The 19,394-nt window shown below is 39.3% G+C and overlaps 1 protein-coding gene across 1 annotated transcript in view; it reads left to right on the top strand.

Moving 5' to 3' along the window:
• Positions 1-19,394, top strand: part of LOC139982120 (uncharacterized) — a 671,468-nt gene that overhangs the window by 412,228 nt on the left and 239,846 nt on the right. The window contains exons 23-26 of the mRNA XM_071994672.1: positions 5,927-6,003; positions 6,725-6,777; positions 16,269-16,388; positions 18,584-18,789. Coding sequence (XP_071850773.1) covers positions 5,927-6,003; positions 6,725-6,777; positions 16,269-16,388; positions 18,584-18,789 — 456 coding nt within the window. The remainder of the gene's footprint in view (positions 1-5,926; positions 6,004-6,724; positions 6,778-16,268; positions 16,389-18,583; positions 18,790-19,394) is intronic.

Here is a 19,394-nt window from a genome sequence, read left to right as displayed (position 1 = left end):
GCTCTCTATGGCGAAAAAAACACCAAAAGGACCATCGCGCTAGGTGGAGAGAGAGGAGAGAGGAGAGTTTGCCACCCAAGGTGCCGGCGTTGTCCGGATGTAGTACCAAGGGCAAGGGCAAGGCTTCGGCCAGCAAAAACCCCATGAGAGAGAGAGAGAGATGGAGAGAGAGAGAGGAGATTTTGCCACCCAAGGTGCCGGCGTTGTCCGGATGTAGTACCAAGGGCAAGGGCAAGGCTCAAGGCCAAACAAAAGCCCATGACAAAGACGGCCAGAGCGTACAGTCCGTCCGGGCCGCAGAGAGCGGCACCCGTTGTGGTGCGCACAAAGAGAGGGGCTCCGGAGAGCCAGGGTCCGGCGAGACCTCAGAAGGAGCCCGGAACAGACGTTCCCTCCGAACCAAGGAAGGCAAGGCTCAAGGCCAATAAAAAGCCCATTAGAAGTTCCGACCGGAACGGACGGAATGTCCGGGTCGAGGAGAGTGGTACCCAGCGTGGTATGCGCACAGAGATAGGCTCCGGGAGCCCGAGTCCTGCGAGAGAGGCCGGAGAAGAGAGAGAGAGGAGAAAGAGATATTGCCCCCCAAGGTCCCGGCACCGTCCGGATTCTATGACCAAGGGGGAAGGCAAGGGCAAGGCTCAAGGCCAATAAATAGCCCATTTGAAATTCCGACCGGAATGGACAGAATGTCCGCGTCGAGGGGAGTGGTACCGGGGGCCCAGGTCAGACGAGACTGCGGGTCCGGCGAGACCTCACAGGGAGTACGGAACCGAGGTTCCACTCCGGATCCCAGGAGCCGGTCCCGGAGCCGGGAACCGATGAGATCAACAACTGCTGGGCCCCCAGAACGGGGTAGTAAGGGCAAACGCCCAATCCGAAAGGAAAGCCGGCCCGAGCGAGGTTCCCACGGCAAACGGAGATATACTTATCCCCAGCCTCAAAGTTAATCCCGCCTCCAAGAGGGGAAAATTCTCTTTCATCAGGGGAGTGTTGCCCCCCGGAACTAGCAGCTTGAGCTGCGACGACAGGTTCGAATCAATTGCGGAAAGACATGGCAATCACTACACCATTTATCACTACACATCCCAAATGTGTGTTTAACGAGTACCAGCAGAAACCAGGACATGACATAGATTTCCTGGGCATTCATGGGTCATATTCTCCTCGCTAATTATACTTATCTCTCATTATAATTCATCGCCATATGTCTAGGTTTGAAACCTTGCTTGTGTTTTGTTGTTTAAAACGCTTGTGGAACCCCCTCCAGAGCATGTTAAAATACTCAAACTGAAGCGATTCTAGTGCAGTCTCGTTACTTAGTACCTTGGCAACCTGCCAGGAAGAGAACGTTCTCGAAACTTGGCAAAGTTCCAGGAAAACGAAGCCTTCTAAGAGCCTTGGCAAACTGCCAAGAAAGTATACCCGCGCTGTATATTTGTCATGAGAGGAGGGGGGCCAAGCAGTCAGCTGGATTGACACGTGTAAGCTCAACGTTTGCTGCAACGAGCTGTCGACTACGTCAGCGATCCCATGGAATAAGCCTCTCTCTCTATTTTTTGGGTGAATTACCAAGACAAACGCGTTAGTAAGTTGGAAAAAGGGGTAGGATAAAACCCCAGCAAAGGTACAAGCGCTAACGCGCTCCGAGCATACAGTATGCGCTTCATGAATAATGTTCGATGTTCCGACATTTTAAGTACAGTTGCATTTCGTAGCACCTGATAGCCTATAGGCTATGCGCTAGGTGGTTTCAATAGGAAGTTGGATACTTCTACTGTACTACACTACGAAATTGACACGTCTCGACATAGAGAGATTTGAGGAGTAACGGGTACGTTATCATAACATTTATTACGTGTTTATTACGTTAAATGTGGTGTTGTAAAAACGTCGACATAACGTTTCTAGGCGATGTTAATGTTATATTAATGTTATATTAATGTCTTAACGTAAATCGTTTTGAAATATGAGCCTGAAAACGTTTTCGGTGACATACCTCTTCGACACTAATAACGTTATCATAACAAAAGACTACATGCTTAGTAACGCTTTTGTGTTTGCTGAGTAACTACCCGGGCTCCGTTAAGCAGGATTTATGAGGTGGATTTTCTACAAACCCACCCTCTCACCATCTTCACAGCCCCTGTTGGGAGTTTGTTTCTGATGAGTAGATCTATAGCTCAGTTAGCTCAGGGTTAAAGCCTTTCAGTCATAAGGTCCCCGGTTCAAGTCACCCCAAGATTAATGTATGTTGTCCAGCTACAGAGTTGTTTACTTTTCATAATCATGGACGTTAAATTTGTATGTAAGAAACTGACTTCAGTCAGCTTGCAGCTTTGTTAAACCAGTGAGGCTTCTTCACAAGTTCCTACTTGCAGGATGATCCTAAATATGTTCTTAAATACATACATAGAGTTGTAGGAGTCACATAAACAGTAGCAGTGTAGCTTTGTTTAAGATTCTGATGAAGCAAATTATCCATTCAGTACTCTTTTTTTTTGTAGCAGGGTAGCATTGTTTTAGATTCTGTACTCAGCAGAGTGAGATTCTGTTCTTTCAGTACTCATTTTTGGAGAGTACTGTGGTCAAGTGGTGAAGGCAGTGGACTGGTGATCTAAGACTTGCGGGTCTGAGTCCTGGCCAGATCATTCAGTTGTTTCCTTGGGCAAGGCACTTTTTTGTCAGTGCAGCTTCCCATCCAGGAGATACTTGTCTCTATGTTTGACAGGTTTTCGTTGACCGGGGTAATATTGTTAGGCGCCTCTGGCATCATTCTCTTTCAATAGGTCTACGCCTTTTCTTTCCTCAATATTATGATTAATATTTTTTATCGTGGAAAGAACCTCCATTAAACCTCCCTACAGGGTACAGCCTAGGTTTACGTCATCAGGACATTCCTTTTCTTCAGAGTTTTCTGATTGCAACGGGTTGATAACTGAAGGAGTCATCAGCGGTACTGTGGTACTGAAACAGTACTGCGAGTGCAGCTGTCCTGCAAGCGCTAACAAGGTCACCATACAGGCCGCTGTCCTTGTCTTCTTTAGCAGCAGATACAGGGGGTTGGGCTCTCTGGAGTCCCCCGGCGCCCAGGTACGGGGCATTTTGGCCACCATCCTCTCAGACAACACGACGGTGGTAACATAGTGTAGCTACGTCAACAGACATGGTGGCACCAGGTCAGAGAGATAGTGCCGTCTGGCAAGGGAGACCCTCACCACAGCTATAGAATCTGGCACGGCCCTACGAGTCTCTCAGAGAGCCAGAAAGGAAAATGTGATGGCCGATGCTCTGCCCAGGGGACAGCTCCACCCTGACGAGTGGACCCTTTCGCAACGAACATGAAGTAGGTTTTTTTCCACATGTTCGGCAGACCTCTGATAGACCTGATTGCAACACAGGGCAACAATGGGCTGCTCATCTTTGTTTCAGGCGGTCCCACCCACAGGCCTTCCACATAACGCCAGGTCCCTGTCGTGAAACGGACCGGAAGCTTACATCTTCCCCCCTTTTGGCATGATCAGCCATCATAGTGGCCCCGCTGACCCTGATTCGGGCAAAAGTTCTCCAGCTCCTCGCGGACGAGCCGGCGATCCTGCCGGACAAACCACAGTCGGTTGTCCAATAGACAGGGGGCGCTGGCTCACCCGGACAGCAAGGGCCTACAATTAGGTGCCTGGAAATTGTCTGGTGTTCCCTTAGACAGAAAGGACTTTGACCGCCAGAGTGAGAACAACCGTGGCGACTTACTTTTTTCTGCCTACGGAGATTCGGAGTACGCCGAACGAGACAGACTCTGCCTACCATGGCCTTTCTAACCTTGATCGCCGACTCCTTACCCACACTGCCCCAAGAAGGGAGGCAGAGTTTTCGACGATCAAGAACTATTGTTCGGCTATTGCCGCCTTCCATCAGGGGCTTCCTGTACGGCTCCAAGCCAGGCAACAACGGCACGCCTTGACTAAGGTGCCTTCAGTCCTACGCTTTGTGGGGTGCTTATAGTTCTCGACCCCTCGTTCGCTAGAACCAGGTTTGGGCTCTCCTACCGGGAGACATCATCATCCCAGAGATCAAGACCTTCTCTTTGATCCCCGAGGACAGACTACAGTATGGTTTCCCATTAGGGCACTGAAGTGGTACCTCAACAGAACACAAGATCTCTTGGGTACTTGGACATCTCCGTTCTTTCTCCTTCGAGTGCCCCACTCAGCAGCCTGGGAGGATACCTTGTCCCGCTGTTTGGTGGAAACCATCCGCCCTCTGGCTGCAGGTTCAGGCAGATCCATGGCTCACAGGGGTTTCACTGCTTCTACAGCCCTGTTCGCAGGCTTTCCGATAGTGGACATCTGCAAGACGACGGCGTGGAAGACTCCAATCGCTTCGTCGCCTGCTACTTATCGGACATATCACAGGCCGATTTGGCTTTGGTCGCTCGATGATACGAGCTCCGGGGGTCCCACCCCTCGGGCCTCCCACCATCGGGCAGTGCCACTTGGTGCATAGGTTGTGGGGAGACAGGTAAGTGGGGAACGAAGTAAATATTATAAAATTTACTGGTTTATATATTTACGAGTGACCCACTTACCTGTCTCCATTTCCCACCACCCTCCCCCGAGGGCCACTTTGGGAAGAAGTGGTCTCAAAATGAAGGAGGTCACTAGGGTCAGTGAGGGTGTACAGTGTTAAAAGATTACTAGGGCATTCTAGACATGGTAGAATGTGGTGCATAGGTTGTGGGGAGACAGGTAAGTGGGTCACTCGTAAATATATAAACCAGTAAGTTTTATAATATTCTCATATAAGGTAGATTGGCATCACTTTAATATAACAAAGGTTTGTGTTTACCGAGCAATGATAAAGTAAAAGTGTTTTCAGAGGACTAGGGCGAGCCTTAAATGATTCATTCATATTATAGAAAAAGATTTTTGGTCTAAACTTATAAAACTGCAATAAATTAGATTCTTTCGCTGAAAACTTAACGAGATAAATCAAGTAGGGCTTAGTCATTGTGTATTTAAAATAACATGTACATATATGTAGGCGAAGAACAACAAGTCTCCTAGGTAAATGTACTTCGTGAATGGAAAGGTTGTGATTCCGATTGTCTTGGCATGGACATTCAGTTGTCCAACATTTTATTTTCTAAGAAAATATTACATTTTCTTTGTTATAAAAGTGGTAAACAAGACATTGAGAAACGTTTATGTCCATTTGTGTTGAGAGAAAAAAATCATATTGTTAGCAAGTGAGAAGAAAACTTACGATAGACTGGTAAACATAAATGAGGAGAATGACTTATGTGAAGAGCAGAGAGAAGTATAGCGATTTATAATACGATAACTTTGAAATGAAGTGTACATGACGAGTTTTCACAAATAAAATTGGGGAATTTCATATATATTTAAATAAAATTAGGTGTTAAATATAACTGTACCACTCCCCTCCCCCAAATGGAAGCTTATACCGCCTCCAAGGCTTCCCTGTGCGTTAATTATTTGGTGCTGGTTCAATCTCCTTCTTGCAAACCGATGGCTACTATGGGGCATCGTTTTTTCACTTAATATGCGTAATTTAGTAAGGTATGAGATATTCAATCCATTTTTCCCTTTAGAAGCTAGCTCATTTATCTTACTTCAATTTAGGATAAGCCTACATGCATACAGATAACTAATTGCACTGTTAAGACCCTGAGTGATGCTATCTTGTATTTTGTAAGGAACCACCTACTGTAAGCATGTTTCATTGTATTCCCTTTGACGGTTCATAATAACCAAGCGTTATTTATTGTAAAGCTATTCTTATTTTTAATCCTTTTCAATAGATATGTTCAATAAGTTTAACGAAGATGTGTTGCTATAATAGTTTTCCCGCTAGATTACAGTGTTAATTTGTAACATTTTGCTTGTAATTCTTTATTTCTACTTAAAAGGTTCGATGGCTGTGTGTTGCCTCTCACCTTCTCTTCGGAGTCAATTCCTGCAGAGCTGCAATCTAGAAACATTAAAGGTATGTCCATATCTTCAAATTTAGTCAGTGTTTATCTATTATTTAAATTTATCAGGACTCCTCACATTCATCCTTGTCACCGAGAAAATCCTGTTTGCTTTAGTTTTCTAGTTTATCATATCGTTTTTCTTTAAACTAGAAAATATCTCACAGTGACTATGATAATAATAACGGAAGTTGCTACACATTCGTAATTGTCAGAATTCTGTGTTCATTGTCTGATTTAAAAGCAATGCCCCTCGTGCACTCAGTATTATCATAACAATTGGGTGATCCAGTATCATTGCCAGTCACACAAAGCCATTTTATACGCATTCACACAAGTAAAATCACTGTGGCCAATTGGTACGAACTTCAGTCTGTGACACAAAGGTCCGGTGTCCGATTCCCACTATCGCCCGATGAGTCCCAAGAGTACGAAACCGGTCGTTAAGTGGGATTTTTCTGGTGTGTTGATATTTATATATTTGGTATGTATATGTCATACACATGCATCCGGTGTTCCTCTTCATATATACTGTACATGCGTGTATGTGCGAGGAGGCGTGTGGGTGTTTATATTGTATACATATAAGGCAGATGAATTTCATGCCAGTTCCACAAACACATCTAATCCCTCTTACTTCTCTTGTTTTAACATCGTTTTCTGTAGATGAATATTTGTGTGCTATATGTGTCATTGTTCAATCTCTTACACGAGTTTACATTTCTGTCATCTTAGTGTTCTGGAGTAACTACGGATACAGTCTGGATCTTCAATCCCGTATTTGGAAGGTATACTTTGTATATATTTTTTCTGCTAGTGTGGTTTATTGTTGTGTTTTTTATTTTGATACGTATGAACCATTTGGAAAAAAAAGAGTATGGAATATTTGATTTCAAATTGTCAACTCAATTTTATCGCTCCGGCTGAAACAATGGTGTAATCTAAAATATTTAAGTTGAAATTGGGATGTACTGTTGATTTAAGTCAGAAATATTTACATTGTTTCATATGCCAAGTGAAATATTGTTATCTGTAAATATCAGGCCAAACAAGCTCATAAGATTGTCATTAGCATTTAATATGATTAAATTCTACAAAGAGTAAGTCAATTACATGTCATCAATCCCCCTTTTATACTAATGCTCGTGTTAAAACATGCAATGATGTAGCATTTACAAGAGCCCCAGATTATTCTAAGTCAATCTTTGAAATAGCCAACTATCACTTTAAGCAAATTTAATCGTACAAAGAGGAGCAAAACATATTCCATATACATAGTAATTTGACCAAACACTCAAACACGGATTGGAATATAGCCAAGTGTTTGATATTGGTATAACAACAAAACCACTTTCATTTATACACGATGTAAATATTCGCAATACATGACGAGTATACTTTGCTCAGATTCCGATGGAAATTATCCTCTGGGACATGAATTGGTAATGGCACATACTCAATACATAGTGATATTTGAGAAACACATCAAGTCATTTATACAAGCATTCCATTCAACAACATTCTCACTACAATATATATGGTTTACAAGAGAAAGTGTTCCCTGCACGTACGGACACTGCTAGTAAGCATCCATGTTCATTTCTTAAATACCGGGCAAAGACGGTTTAATTTTTTGATTATTTTCGATTTAGAAAAGTTCTGCATATAACATTGACCAGTATTTCCTTTATTTTGAAATGATTAAAGAAATACATTATTTAAAAATCGTTTTAGAAAAATTACAGGCGAGCGAAAGCAATGATGACTGTTCGTCAGGCCATAATATTTTGGTTGAATACATTTGATAACTGATTGAAAAATTTGATGAAAATACCTGGAAGGGCGTCTTCGTTTGATAAATTGTATAATAACGGGTACCACACATTGCAGAAATAACAGGAATTACTGAGAGCACAGCCATGTACACGTCGATAGGGACACGTTATTCAGCTGTGGGCTGACATATATAGTATTTGCTTTGTTGGCTTATTTATTATTATACAAAATTTCTATAGCGCCTTATCCAACCAGAAATTGCTCTAAGGCGCTTTACAGTAAAATACATACAAACATGATATACAAATATATAAATCGATAATGTAAGGGTAGAAAATTTGTTATATACAATCTGACAATAAATTGTATAAAAAAAAAAACTGCAAATGGGAAATCGAAAATTATACAAACAAATTCAAAAATTTTTAAATATATATATGTGAAAAATTTTAAATTTTAAAAGTGCTATAAATGCAAAATGGAACATGCGTTGTAATAATGTGACAATATAAATAGTAGAAAGCACGGTTAATGGAATGCAGATCTAAATAGAAAGGTTTTGACTAGTTTTTAAATTCATCTATATTTTTGGCACACTTAGCTTCCTCCAATAAACTGTTCCATAATGTCGCAGATGAGTAATCAAAACGCCTGTTTCCGTATGTAGAAGTTTTAATGACAGGTTTGGTAAGTAAGGACTTGGATTCTGAGCGTACAGATCGAGTAGGCTTGTATTTATGTATTAATTCAGAGAGGTAGATAGGGGCTAAACCATTAAGTGACTTATATGTATATAACAGAATCTCATAATTGAACCTGCAATGAATAGGCAACCAATGTAAGTCACGTAATACAGGTGTAATATGCTCATGTCTACGAGTGCGACTTACAAGCCGTGCAGCGCAATTCTGAACTGGCTGAAGGCGATCGGTCAGCTTGTGAGGCAGGCCATATAGCAGGGCATTGCAGTAATCCAGTATTTATGTCACAAGGGCATGGATTAAAGTCTTACACGCATCATCTGAGATATACCTTCGAATTTTGCCAATATTTCGAATCTGTCAATAACAGGACTTACAAATAGAGTCAACTTGATTATCCATGGTAAGACTGTGATCAAGATATACACCTAAATTCTTTACTTTAGGAACTGAACATATGGTGTTAGGTCCCATATTTATATACAAGTCTTGAATAGCATTACCCTGAAATTTTGGTGTAAATACAATGAACTCAGTTTTGTCCTGATTAAGTTTCAAACAATTAACCCGCATCCATCTGACTATATATGAAAGGCATGCTTGGAGCTTTAAAGATACATCATTCCAGGACTCGAGGGCACCAACAGTCAAATACAATTGCGTATCATCAGCATAACAGTGATGGTTGATGTTATGGCGCTGAATTATTTCTCCAACTGGACGGGTAAACATACAATATATCAAAGGACCAAGTACAGATCCCTGTGGCACCCCAAACCTTAGCTGTTTCTCATCAGATATAACATTATCAATTTGAATACATTGCATTCTGTCCCTAAAATAGGACTTAAACCATTTTAATGAGTTTGACGCAATTCCAAAAGTATGTTGGAGACGATTAAATAAGATTTCATGATCAATAAGATCCAAGGCTGCCGATAGGTCCAACATGACCATCATTGTTTGGGACCTCTTGTCAAGAGCTGCAGCAATATCGTTACGTACTCTTAGTAAAGCTGACTCAGTTGAATGGTACTGGCGATATGCAGATTGGAGATTATCATGCAAAGCATTGGCATTTAAGTGATGTTGAAGACCTATTGCAACAACTTTTTTCTAAAAGTTTGGATATAAAAGGTAAATTTGATACAGGTCGGTAGTTTTTAAACACTTCTTTATTCATACCAGGCTTTTTGAGCAGTGTTTTAACAATAGGACGCTTAAAACAAGACGGCACCTTTGATTCAATGAGTGATTGGTTTATGATGGAGGTTATAATTGGCAGGAGTGCATCGACACATTGCTTCAATAGCCAGGTATGTATAGGATCCAAGCTGCAGGACGTTGTTGGGGAGCTTGTAATTAGCTTCCGTGCCTCTTCCTCAGTGGCAGTAGAGAAAGATTCTAGAGGACAACCACCACAAATACTATCGTTTGCCATTTTGTCTACACTGAGCGTGGCATCACAAGTACCATATTCCTCACGAATAGCTGCTACCTTGTTTATAAAGAAATCACCAAACTGATTAGCAAGACTTTCAACACATGTGTTTGATGGCAATGTGGCATCATTTGGTACACCCATTAAGTCTTTAGTTAGACTGAAAAGTCGTCTTTGATCACTGCCATATTCAGCAATTTTGTTGCAATAATAGTTCCGTTTTTCTTGAACTAGAAGTTTATTAACAACTTAACATTGGTTTCTATAAATTTGCCAGTGGACAGTAAGACGAGTCGTCCTCCAGTTTCTTTCAGCCTTTCTTCGTTCACGTTTTGCATGTCTGAGTGTGTCTGTGTACCATGGGGTATTGGATCGTAAAGTAATTGTCTTGGTACATTCTGGTGCATGGCGACCATCTAATTTGTTCAACTGATTAATGTAGGCAGCCACTAGCTCCTCAACCGACTGATTGACATTCATTAAGGTTTCACAATGTTTGATGTCATCGATAAAATCAGGAGCATTGATATCACCAAACTTTCTAAACGTTGTAACTTTGCGAATGTGATCTGGTTTATGCGTACTGATGTTGAGACTTACAGCGTAATGATCACAAGTCAAATTTCCATTCATATTACCGAGACATGCGTCAACAATAGATGGTGAACCATACAGTATGTCACTGTGTTCTTGGGTTACCAATACATCCAGGGTATGTCCATCACGATGTGTTGCACCAACGACATGTTGTTTTAAACCATGGACATTTAAAAGTCTAGAAAACTTCTTTGAATCAACATCATTAGGGTTATCCAGGTGAAAGTTCAAATCACCAATGATGGTCACACGATCTTTCATGGCAGTAATACATTCTAGATAAAGTGCCCATTTATCAAAAAATGTGGAATTCTTGAAACCATTTTTAGAAGAGGGAGGGGGTCAGTAGATAACACTTAATGCAAATAGTAAATCACCAGTGCTGATACAGCAATCCATATGCTCAAAAAGCGTGTAGAGATTATCCTTAGTCGAGGTGTTAATCTTTAGTGATAATCCAGATTTAAACATCACCCCAACCCCTCATTTTTTCATTTTTTTTTCATTTATTGAAACCAGTATAAAAATAGCATATTTATAAAAAGGAGTACACATGTCAAACTCAAAAAATAAATAAATATGAAAACCATGATAGATAAGATGTTCAAAAGATTGCACAACAAGAAAGCGTTAAAACTATATACATTATTAGAACTAGGTGAAACAATGAGTACAATTAAATGAAAGGTTCCAAAATACCAAATTGAATGTAAATTGCAGCACGGTAGATGAAAGAGTTCTTATAAAGTTGAATTCTATATTTTGGCAAGATATGAGGGTTCCTAAGATTCCTGGTAGCTTTCACCAACAGACAATTAAGTGGCCCATGTAGTGGGTGATCTTTGTCATCTCTAATTTTATTTGTCATCCTTACAAATTCATTCTTTGCAGCTGTGTTTACTTGATCCTTCAGTAATAGCTGGCTTACATTCAATATACGTGAAGTATACTTAAGGAATCTCATCAGTCTATGCTTGTCAGAAGATGATATAAAGTGATACCATACAGGAACAGCATAAAGTAAATGTGGCTGAATAAAGGAGCTGAACACATTTTTCCTTGCACCTTCATTAAAGAATGACACAATATAGGCAAGACTTGAAACAAAATAATACACTTTTTTCAAGATTTTCGAGATATGCGACGTGAACGTTAGATTATCATCAATGCATACTCCTAGGTATTCAGTTCTTGATGTTCGTTCTACCTCAGATTCATGTATGGTGACACCTTGTGATCTTGCAGACAGAAGACCTTGATGTTTTATATTGATGTTAGCAAAGCACATTTCCTTCGACTTCTTAGCATTTAGCAACAAATTCTTTCTATCACATGTTGAAACCACGTCGTTGACTGATTGCTGATAGTTCAGCTGATCATTGACACATGACCTCTTGGATATTTTGCATAATATAGCAGTGTCATCGGCATATTTTGTGATTGAGATATGACCACCAGACTTGATTTCATCCGTATATAATGTGAAGAGTAAAGCAGACAATGGACCACCCTGAGGCACTCCAACTTTAATCTCTGACCTATCAGACAACCCATTCTCCAATTTAACGTGTCTTGACCACCCAGTTAAGAACTGAGCAAGCCAGTGTAGGAGCCATGGTTCAGTGATGAAACCTGAAAGATCTGTGATTAATTGATTTGGTAGGACGGTATTGAAAGCACTTGAGAAATCTAAGAAAAGCACCTTTGCTATTGTGGTTTCCTTGCAATTTAATTCTAACACAACCTCGTGGATAAGTAACAGCACAGCATCTACACATGATACACCTTTTCTGTAGGCGAATTGACGCTTGTCCCCAAATTGATTGATACTGTCAGTTAGTCGTGGGAAGGATCCTTTGCATGCTGTTAAAAGCAATACTTGCTAGGTCAATTGGTCTAAAATCATTCACATCTTTGGGATTCGCCACTTTTGGTACAGGTGATGTTAGTGCTGTTTTCCACAGGTTAGGGATCTGACTATGTTGTAAGCTTTCTTGGAAGAGTGATGGGTATATTGGAGCTAATTCAAAAGAAAATAATTTAAATACCCACCACGGAATTTTATCTGACCCACAAGCAACACCCCTTTTGACCTTCCCAAACTGTTTCCTTACCACATTGACATCAAGTTCATGACAACCCTCATTCTTCTCAGGTAGGTACAACGGTATATCTTTACTTATTGAGTCATTAAACCGTCCAAAATGGTCAGATAGTTCCTTCCCAAAATCTGCATCAACCCGCCTAGGCTGGTCATCTTTAGTAGGGTCTCTTATGGATTTGACGACATCCCAGAATGCACGAGAGTTTCCTTTTATTCCTCCAAAGGTGTCACTTCGCAGATTTTTTACGTGCTTATTGATTTCCCTCTGCATCCTGTTCCTGGAGATGTTGTCTTTGTCCTCGATGGCCTTCTGTTTTTGCTTTTCCAGTTGTTTGATCTTGTTGTCTGGGGGGATTCGCTTCATCATCTCAGCAGGTGTTATTTGCTTCATTGGTATGCATACATCGCTGACGAATCCAATGTAACTTGAAATGACGTCAGTTAATTCGTCTGGGTCATCGCAACCTTCACGAAATACATTCCAGTCGGTCGTTTGAAGCATCTCTTGCATGCTCCTGACGTTATCAAATGACAAGTCCTTCTGTGATCTACTTCGTCGTTGCTTCTTAGCACGATGCTTCTCTGTGTACTTCGGGATGAGTAGGACACTGCTGTGGTCGGATGTGGATATCGGGTGGGATTTCTTTACATGGTAGACGTCACCCGTGACATACACGGCGTCCAAGACAGAATTGGACGAAGGGAAAGTAGCAAAATTCACCAGATTCTTGAAACCCATTGTCTCAATACATGCGATGCTTTCTCGATTGACATCTCCAGCAATTATGAAGTGAGTTTGTGGGTTTTCCTTCTGGAGCTTAGTTAGTGCTGATTTAAGTTCTTTATCTGCAGTTGAGAAATTTGATGACGGCCTGGTGTATGCATTCACGATCGTTACATTCGACATGTCGCTGGGGAGGTATTGTGGCCTGGCTCTCACGGCAAGAAGCTCAATATCCGAGATTGAAATACTACAACATACCTTTGGGTAGCTCACTGCCCAGTCTTTCGAGATATACGTTATCAATCCACCGCCATTTGCCGAAAATTGTCTGTCATGGCGAAACATAAAGTAATTTGCCATGCGTAACGCTTCATCTGGCACACAGTGCTGTGGGATTTCATTTAGCCACTCTTTATTCGGTGATTGCAGTTTCGTCTCTTGCAATGTAATGAAACATAGATTTCGCATGTTTGTAACAGTTTGCTCCAGGTGTAAAAACTTTCCCTGAATACTGTTTACATTTGCTGTCAGTCCATAAGGAAAGCTGAAATTATGAGATTGAGTGTTTCTAATCCGATTTTGTATACCGGCCCGCGTACCTCTGTGCTTGCGAAGAATCGATTGTTCTTTCAATATGTCCACCAACCGTGACTCTATTGTGTGGGTCTGCATACTCCTTCGAATATTGTGAAGTGTCTCCGAGCTATAGTGTAGGCTTCGAGCACCTCCCACGATGTCGGTATTGTTAGGGTTCATCCTACTATCCTATGTCAATAGCAGAAGGCCTATACTATTGGCCAAAAATAAGTAACGTAGAACACTGTGTCCTAAATTGACAGTTGTATGTCTCACCCGTTCCGTAAAAACCTTCGAAAATGGCATGAAGAGTGTTAGTAGTCCCACAACACGACAACGAATAACTTCAGAACGAAGGAAAGGTTCGTTAACACACAGAAAACGTGAAAAATACGACACTACTCATTTGAGCTGTGGCAGCTCGATGCAAGCGCCCATGTGTTCCTCCAGTCTTTCCGGTGGAACGGGGGACATGCTGAAATTCATAACCCGTAGGGACAAGGTTACCTATTAAAAAGCTGTCAGTCACATTTCCCAGCCATGTTTCAGTTAGTGCTAAAATGTCAATACCATTCGATACAACAAAGTCAGAAACAGATATTGCTTTATTGCTGATGGAGCCAACATTTTGTAAGAACACTATTAGCGGCTTGGAATGCTGGTAATTGAATTTAAGTTTATGATCCTTTTTTATGACATGTAAATAAGCCTTGGTTTAATTACAGTTTGAATTTCATATTGCATATCATTATGGTATGTTGCTTTGAGTCCTGTAGGTAGCTGAATTATGTTGTTGTTAGGTAGCTGAATTAGATTGTTGAAATTTATCCCTGATTGTTGACCCTCAATGATTTTGTTATTCCATTTAGCACAATCTCTATTTCTAAGCACTGGTATGCATCTCCTGAATTTAATGCCAGCCTTTGTTCCTCTGCGAGTGGGTCTCGTGAATAGAGTTAAATCATCTATTGTCCTTTTCCATGGCTGAAAGCCCACACAAGACTTAACAGATTTCTCTACAGCAAGAAGAAACTCTCTTGTATGTTTAATGGTTACTGCATGCATTTTCTTAACACTAGTAAGGATAGAAAGTCAAGATTTTTCTTACAAATATTTAGAAGTTTATGTTGATTTGTTTGATTAGATTTGTTTGATTAGTTGATAAGTTTATGTTGATTTGGACGTCGTTTCCCTCATTGAACAATGCAATTCGTTCAGGTGGTTACCGATTTCACCCTTTAAATTAAAGCTTATGTTTGCCTCACTGATAACCAAAGATAACTAAACGGAACCATTAATTAAGTTTGTCATGATCTCATTCGCTGTAAAACATTTTAAATTTTAAAAATGAACCAAGAAAGTCGGCGAAATAACCTGATTTGAAATACAACATTACCAATTTAAAGAAGGTAGGTGATATAAATTACTGTAACAGCAGTGTTGTGACATGGTATGTATTGCGTTTAAGATTCCGTCACAAAAAAAAATATCAAAATCTGCTCTAAGACTCAGTGCAGTTTTAATAAACGTTTGTGTTTACCATAATTTAAGGAAAATATAATAAATATCTAAACATAATGGGTCCTAAAGAAAGGTTTCATTAAAGAATTATTTTCTTGGATTATGTTGATTTGGACGTTGTTTACCTAATTGAGCCATGCAATTCGTTGAGGTGGTTACCGATTCTAATCTTTAAATTATAGTTTCCTTCACTGATAACACAAACTAATGGACGGATTTGTTTATTAAGTTTGTCATGACCTGATCCGCCCGAAAAATTTTGTAAATTATAAAGATAGACAAAAAATGTCGGCAAAATACCCTGATTTTAAATACAACATTACCAATTGAAATAAGTCAGGCGATAGACATGACTGTAACAGCAGTGTTGTGGCATGGTATTTATTGAGTTTTAAATTCCTTAGAGTTCCGCCTGACATTGTTAGCAATACTTTTATTTAAGTAAAACGTAATGTTTCTGCTCAAGAATAAATTTAAAGGCAATGAAGATGGTGATATCTATGTGTGTACATATTGCACACCGGTACTACTACGTCACAAAATAATCAAAATCGTCTCCGAGACTCAGTTTTATTACGCTGTTGTGTTTACCATATTTTAAGGAAACTATTATAAATATCTTAACATAATGGGTCCTAAATAAAGGTTACATTAAACGATTGAATATTTTCTCTCTGCTATCCTTTACTCGACAAATTTTCGGTAAGAGACTCTGTGAGGAGATATTAGATGCTGTCTGATACATTCAGACTAAGGATCTACGCCTACTTAAACCAAACTAATACATAGTGTAATTGTAATTCAGTTCTACTGACATTATTTTTGTATTATATTACCAGGTTAGTGATATGGATACAGTCAGGAAACTATGTACACAGGATATATTTATTCGACTCGATGACAGTAAGTTACTACAGAGATGTACAATAAAGCTTCTGGAGAACGCATCTAACAATGACGTAAGTCGGTAACCGTAACACGCGTTTGTACTACATAAAAATTATGTGTTATTAGTAAAATAACAGGAAGATTGTATGTAGCATGTGCTGTCATCGTTATGTACATGCAAGTCAATTTCTGTAAAAGAACAGGTTAGTTTGGACGTTAAAGCGCAATAGTACCGTAAATTCGCATTAACTATTTGTCATAGAATACTAATTCAATGCAGTTGAATATGTTGAATGTAGTTGAACAGTGACTATTATTATTATTTGATATCCAATACTTAACCTTTCTCTAAATGTAAAATTACACGTCATTACTGCCTTTTGTTTGTTTCAATCGACATACCTTTGGACACTGTTCGATTTGTATGTCACAGTGAAGGTGTTACATAAATGTGGGTTTGTGATTTTGTTAGAAAATTATGCACATATTGATTGTGTCTAATTAACCATGTAGGTTGCTAGACATATTGACATATTAGAATTACAAAGACCTGTAATCGTGGTTTGAATGTACCCGTTTAAACATAGAGCCGTTTTTCACAAACTGATGTTATATTACGTCTTAGCGCAGATGTCCCGACTGCAGGTAATCTACAGTTAAAATACTCTTTTTTAAGTTCACTAATTCACTGTGAACTAGAATTGACTAAAAAGGACGATAATTCAGATCAGTCATACTCGCGATATGTTTGCTTGCATACAATTGCTAAATTGTGATGTCAACCCTTGCACTGCAAGCCGATAACAGTGTAATCACCCAATGGGAAATATCTTCCTATGTGTTTCGGTATGCAGACATAGCTATAAAACAAGTTATTGCTTTTGTTGGATTTTTTGTGCAAATTCCTTTCGTTGCTAATGTTGTTGCTTGTTGTTATTGTTATTTTTATTGTTTCGTTATTGCAGTTATTGTTGCTATTGTTGTTGTTGCTTTTGTCGGTTTTGTGTTATTGCTTTTGTTGGATTTTTTTGTGCACAAAACACTTGCTCAGCTAGTCATTGAAGCCGGTCTAAAAAAAATGGCCTTGAAGAGATACATTTACGATGCGTATGTACATATATATATATATATATATATATATATATATATATATATATATATATATATATATATATATATATATATATATATATATACATGACACGTATGCTAAACTTGTACTCTAGAAAATGTTTACTTAAATATAACTAAATTATGCCATATTATTTAGGGTATACAATTTTATCGTGTCAGTTTCGTACCGCCGCTCTAGAGCTTCGAAATTTTATACGGAAATTGGCGCCACTGGCTTATGGGTGCATTTGTTCCGAGCTGAGAAACCGCGGGAGTGGCGGGGATCAGTGATTTTGGGGATATAACTTTATTAGTTGGATATAATAGGAAGACTGGTCGGCTTGCAATGATATGGCAGTCCAAATATGGCAGTCCAATGATATGGCAGTCATTGGCAGTCCAAATAAAATTGTTTATTAATTCCGAACCATTGCTTTAGAAACCGCTGTATTTTCCGTATCAATGTCGGTTTGCAATATCTTACCTTGCTGGCAATCGTCATAATCAATCTAAAATTTTTAAATATCCTTGTAGAATATGTCTTGAATCAAATTATTTTAATGAAACTGAACGACTCGACACTACACAATAATAAGTTTCTTCATGATACTGTCTCCATAATCACCACCAAACGTATATTGAGTTAACATATTTCAAGAAAATCTGAATGATACCAGAAGTCGTTGTGAATATAATCCATAGGTAACGTTAGCACCATGTTTAATACTAATTTGGAATATCAACAGGAGCCTTATGTGAATACATATTATTAAAAACTGAGTTACTCGGTAAATTGAGGTCCACCATTGGGTCGTATTTAAATCGTTACGACGATCAAGTTTCGATACAAATTGTATATTACCATGTGTTATTGCGATATATACCATAACGTGTGCTTTGCGAGCTAGATCTGTAACGTTTCCAAAGTTACTTTCATTCACCCGAATTCTGGTATCTTCTCGAATTGGCTCAATTTAGAAAATGTCGTTCCATCGTGATGATTTGATAAGGGTTCGTATCAGTACTGAAGTAGACAAGCAGACCTTAACAGTCGGTATCAGGCAGTGAATAATATTAATATGAATGCATTATCAATATAATACTGAGCAAAATATAATTCAACCATCATGTATAATTTATTTTCTTCCTTCAGATTCCCATCGCCTGTCTGTATCTGAAAAAGTCCTTCAGTATGATTGATGCTGGTAGCATCATCCTAAAGTCAGGGCTACATCTGTCATGTCCTGTATCAGTAAAGAAGGTAGTGATAGATACAGAGAAAGGAAGAGAAATGACAGAGACAGAGGTTGTTGACATATTGATGTTTGTAAAACAGTCACATATGCTGGAGGAGCTAGAGTGAGTATTACAATGAGTAACGTTCAACCTGTATCTGTACGACACATTCATTGAGAATATACTAACTGTACAATCACACATATAACTTCACGATTTATAGACGGCAACACATATTATCTACAAGTTTATTTCGGTAATTACTCGATTTCATTTAGTATTGGTATATGGGCTAGTGTATCATATCAGTTGTACGTTTGTACAATTACTGGAATAGACTGGAATAGAAAGATGTAATATTGACCGGTGTAAATAGAGTGTGACTATGCTATTCGTAAAAGTTACTTTGTTTGGTATGTTTATGGTATCCGAAATTAAACATTTACACAACCGGTCTGTTAATGAAGGCAAAACTGTATTTGTGTAATTTAGTTTAATAGCATTTCTATATACGAAACGGAATGTGACGATGTCATTGGTATTTGATTACATACTTTGTGCTTTTGGTTTGTTTTTAATTATATTTGGGTTTTTACACACATATATTTCTTCCAGCCATTAACCGATTTCGTGAACAGGTGTGTATCACAAGAAGCCATTTTGGGCTTAACGCTTGCAGCAAATTGAAGATGAAATGCTCACAAAAAAAGCGTCAACATACACTGCTA

This window comes from Apostichopus japonicus, chromosome 16 (assembly GCF_037975245.1).
Source record: "Apostichopus japonicus isolate 1M-3 chromosome 16, ASM3797524v1, whole genome shotgun sequence".
In the NCBI taxonomy this organism is placed as follows: Eukaryota; Metazoa; Echinodermata; class Holothuroidea; order Aspidochirotida; family Stichopodidae; genus Apostichopus; species Apostichopus japonicus.
The sequence above is the reverse complement of the archived record's forward strand: the minus strand, read 5'-3'. Positions and strand labels throughout refer to the sequence as shown.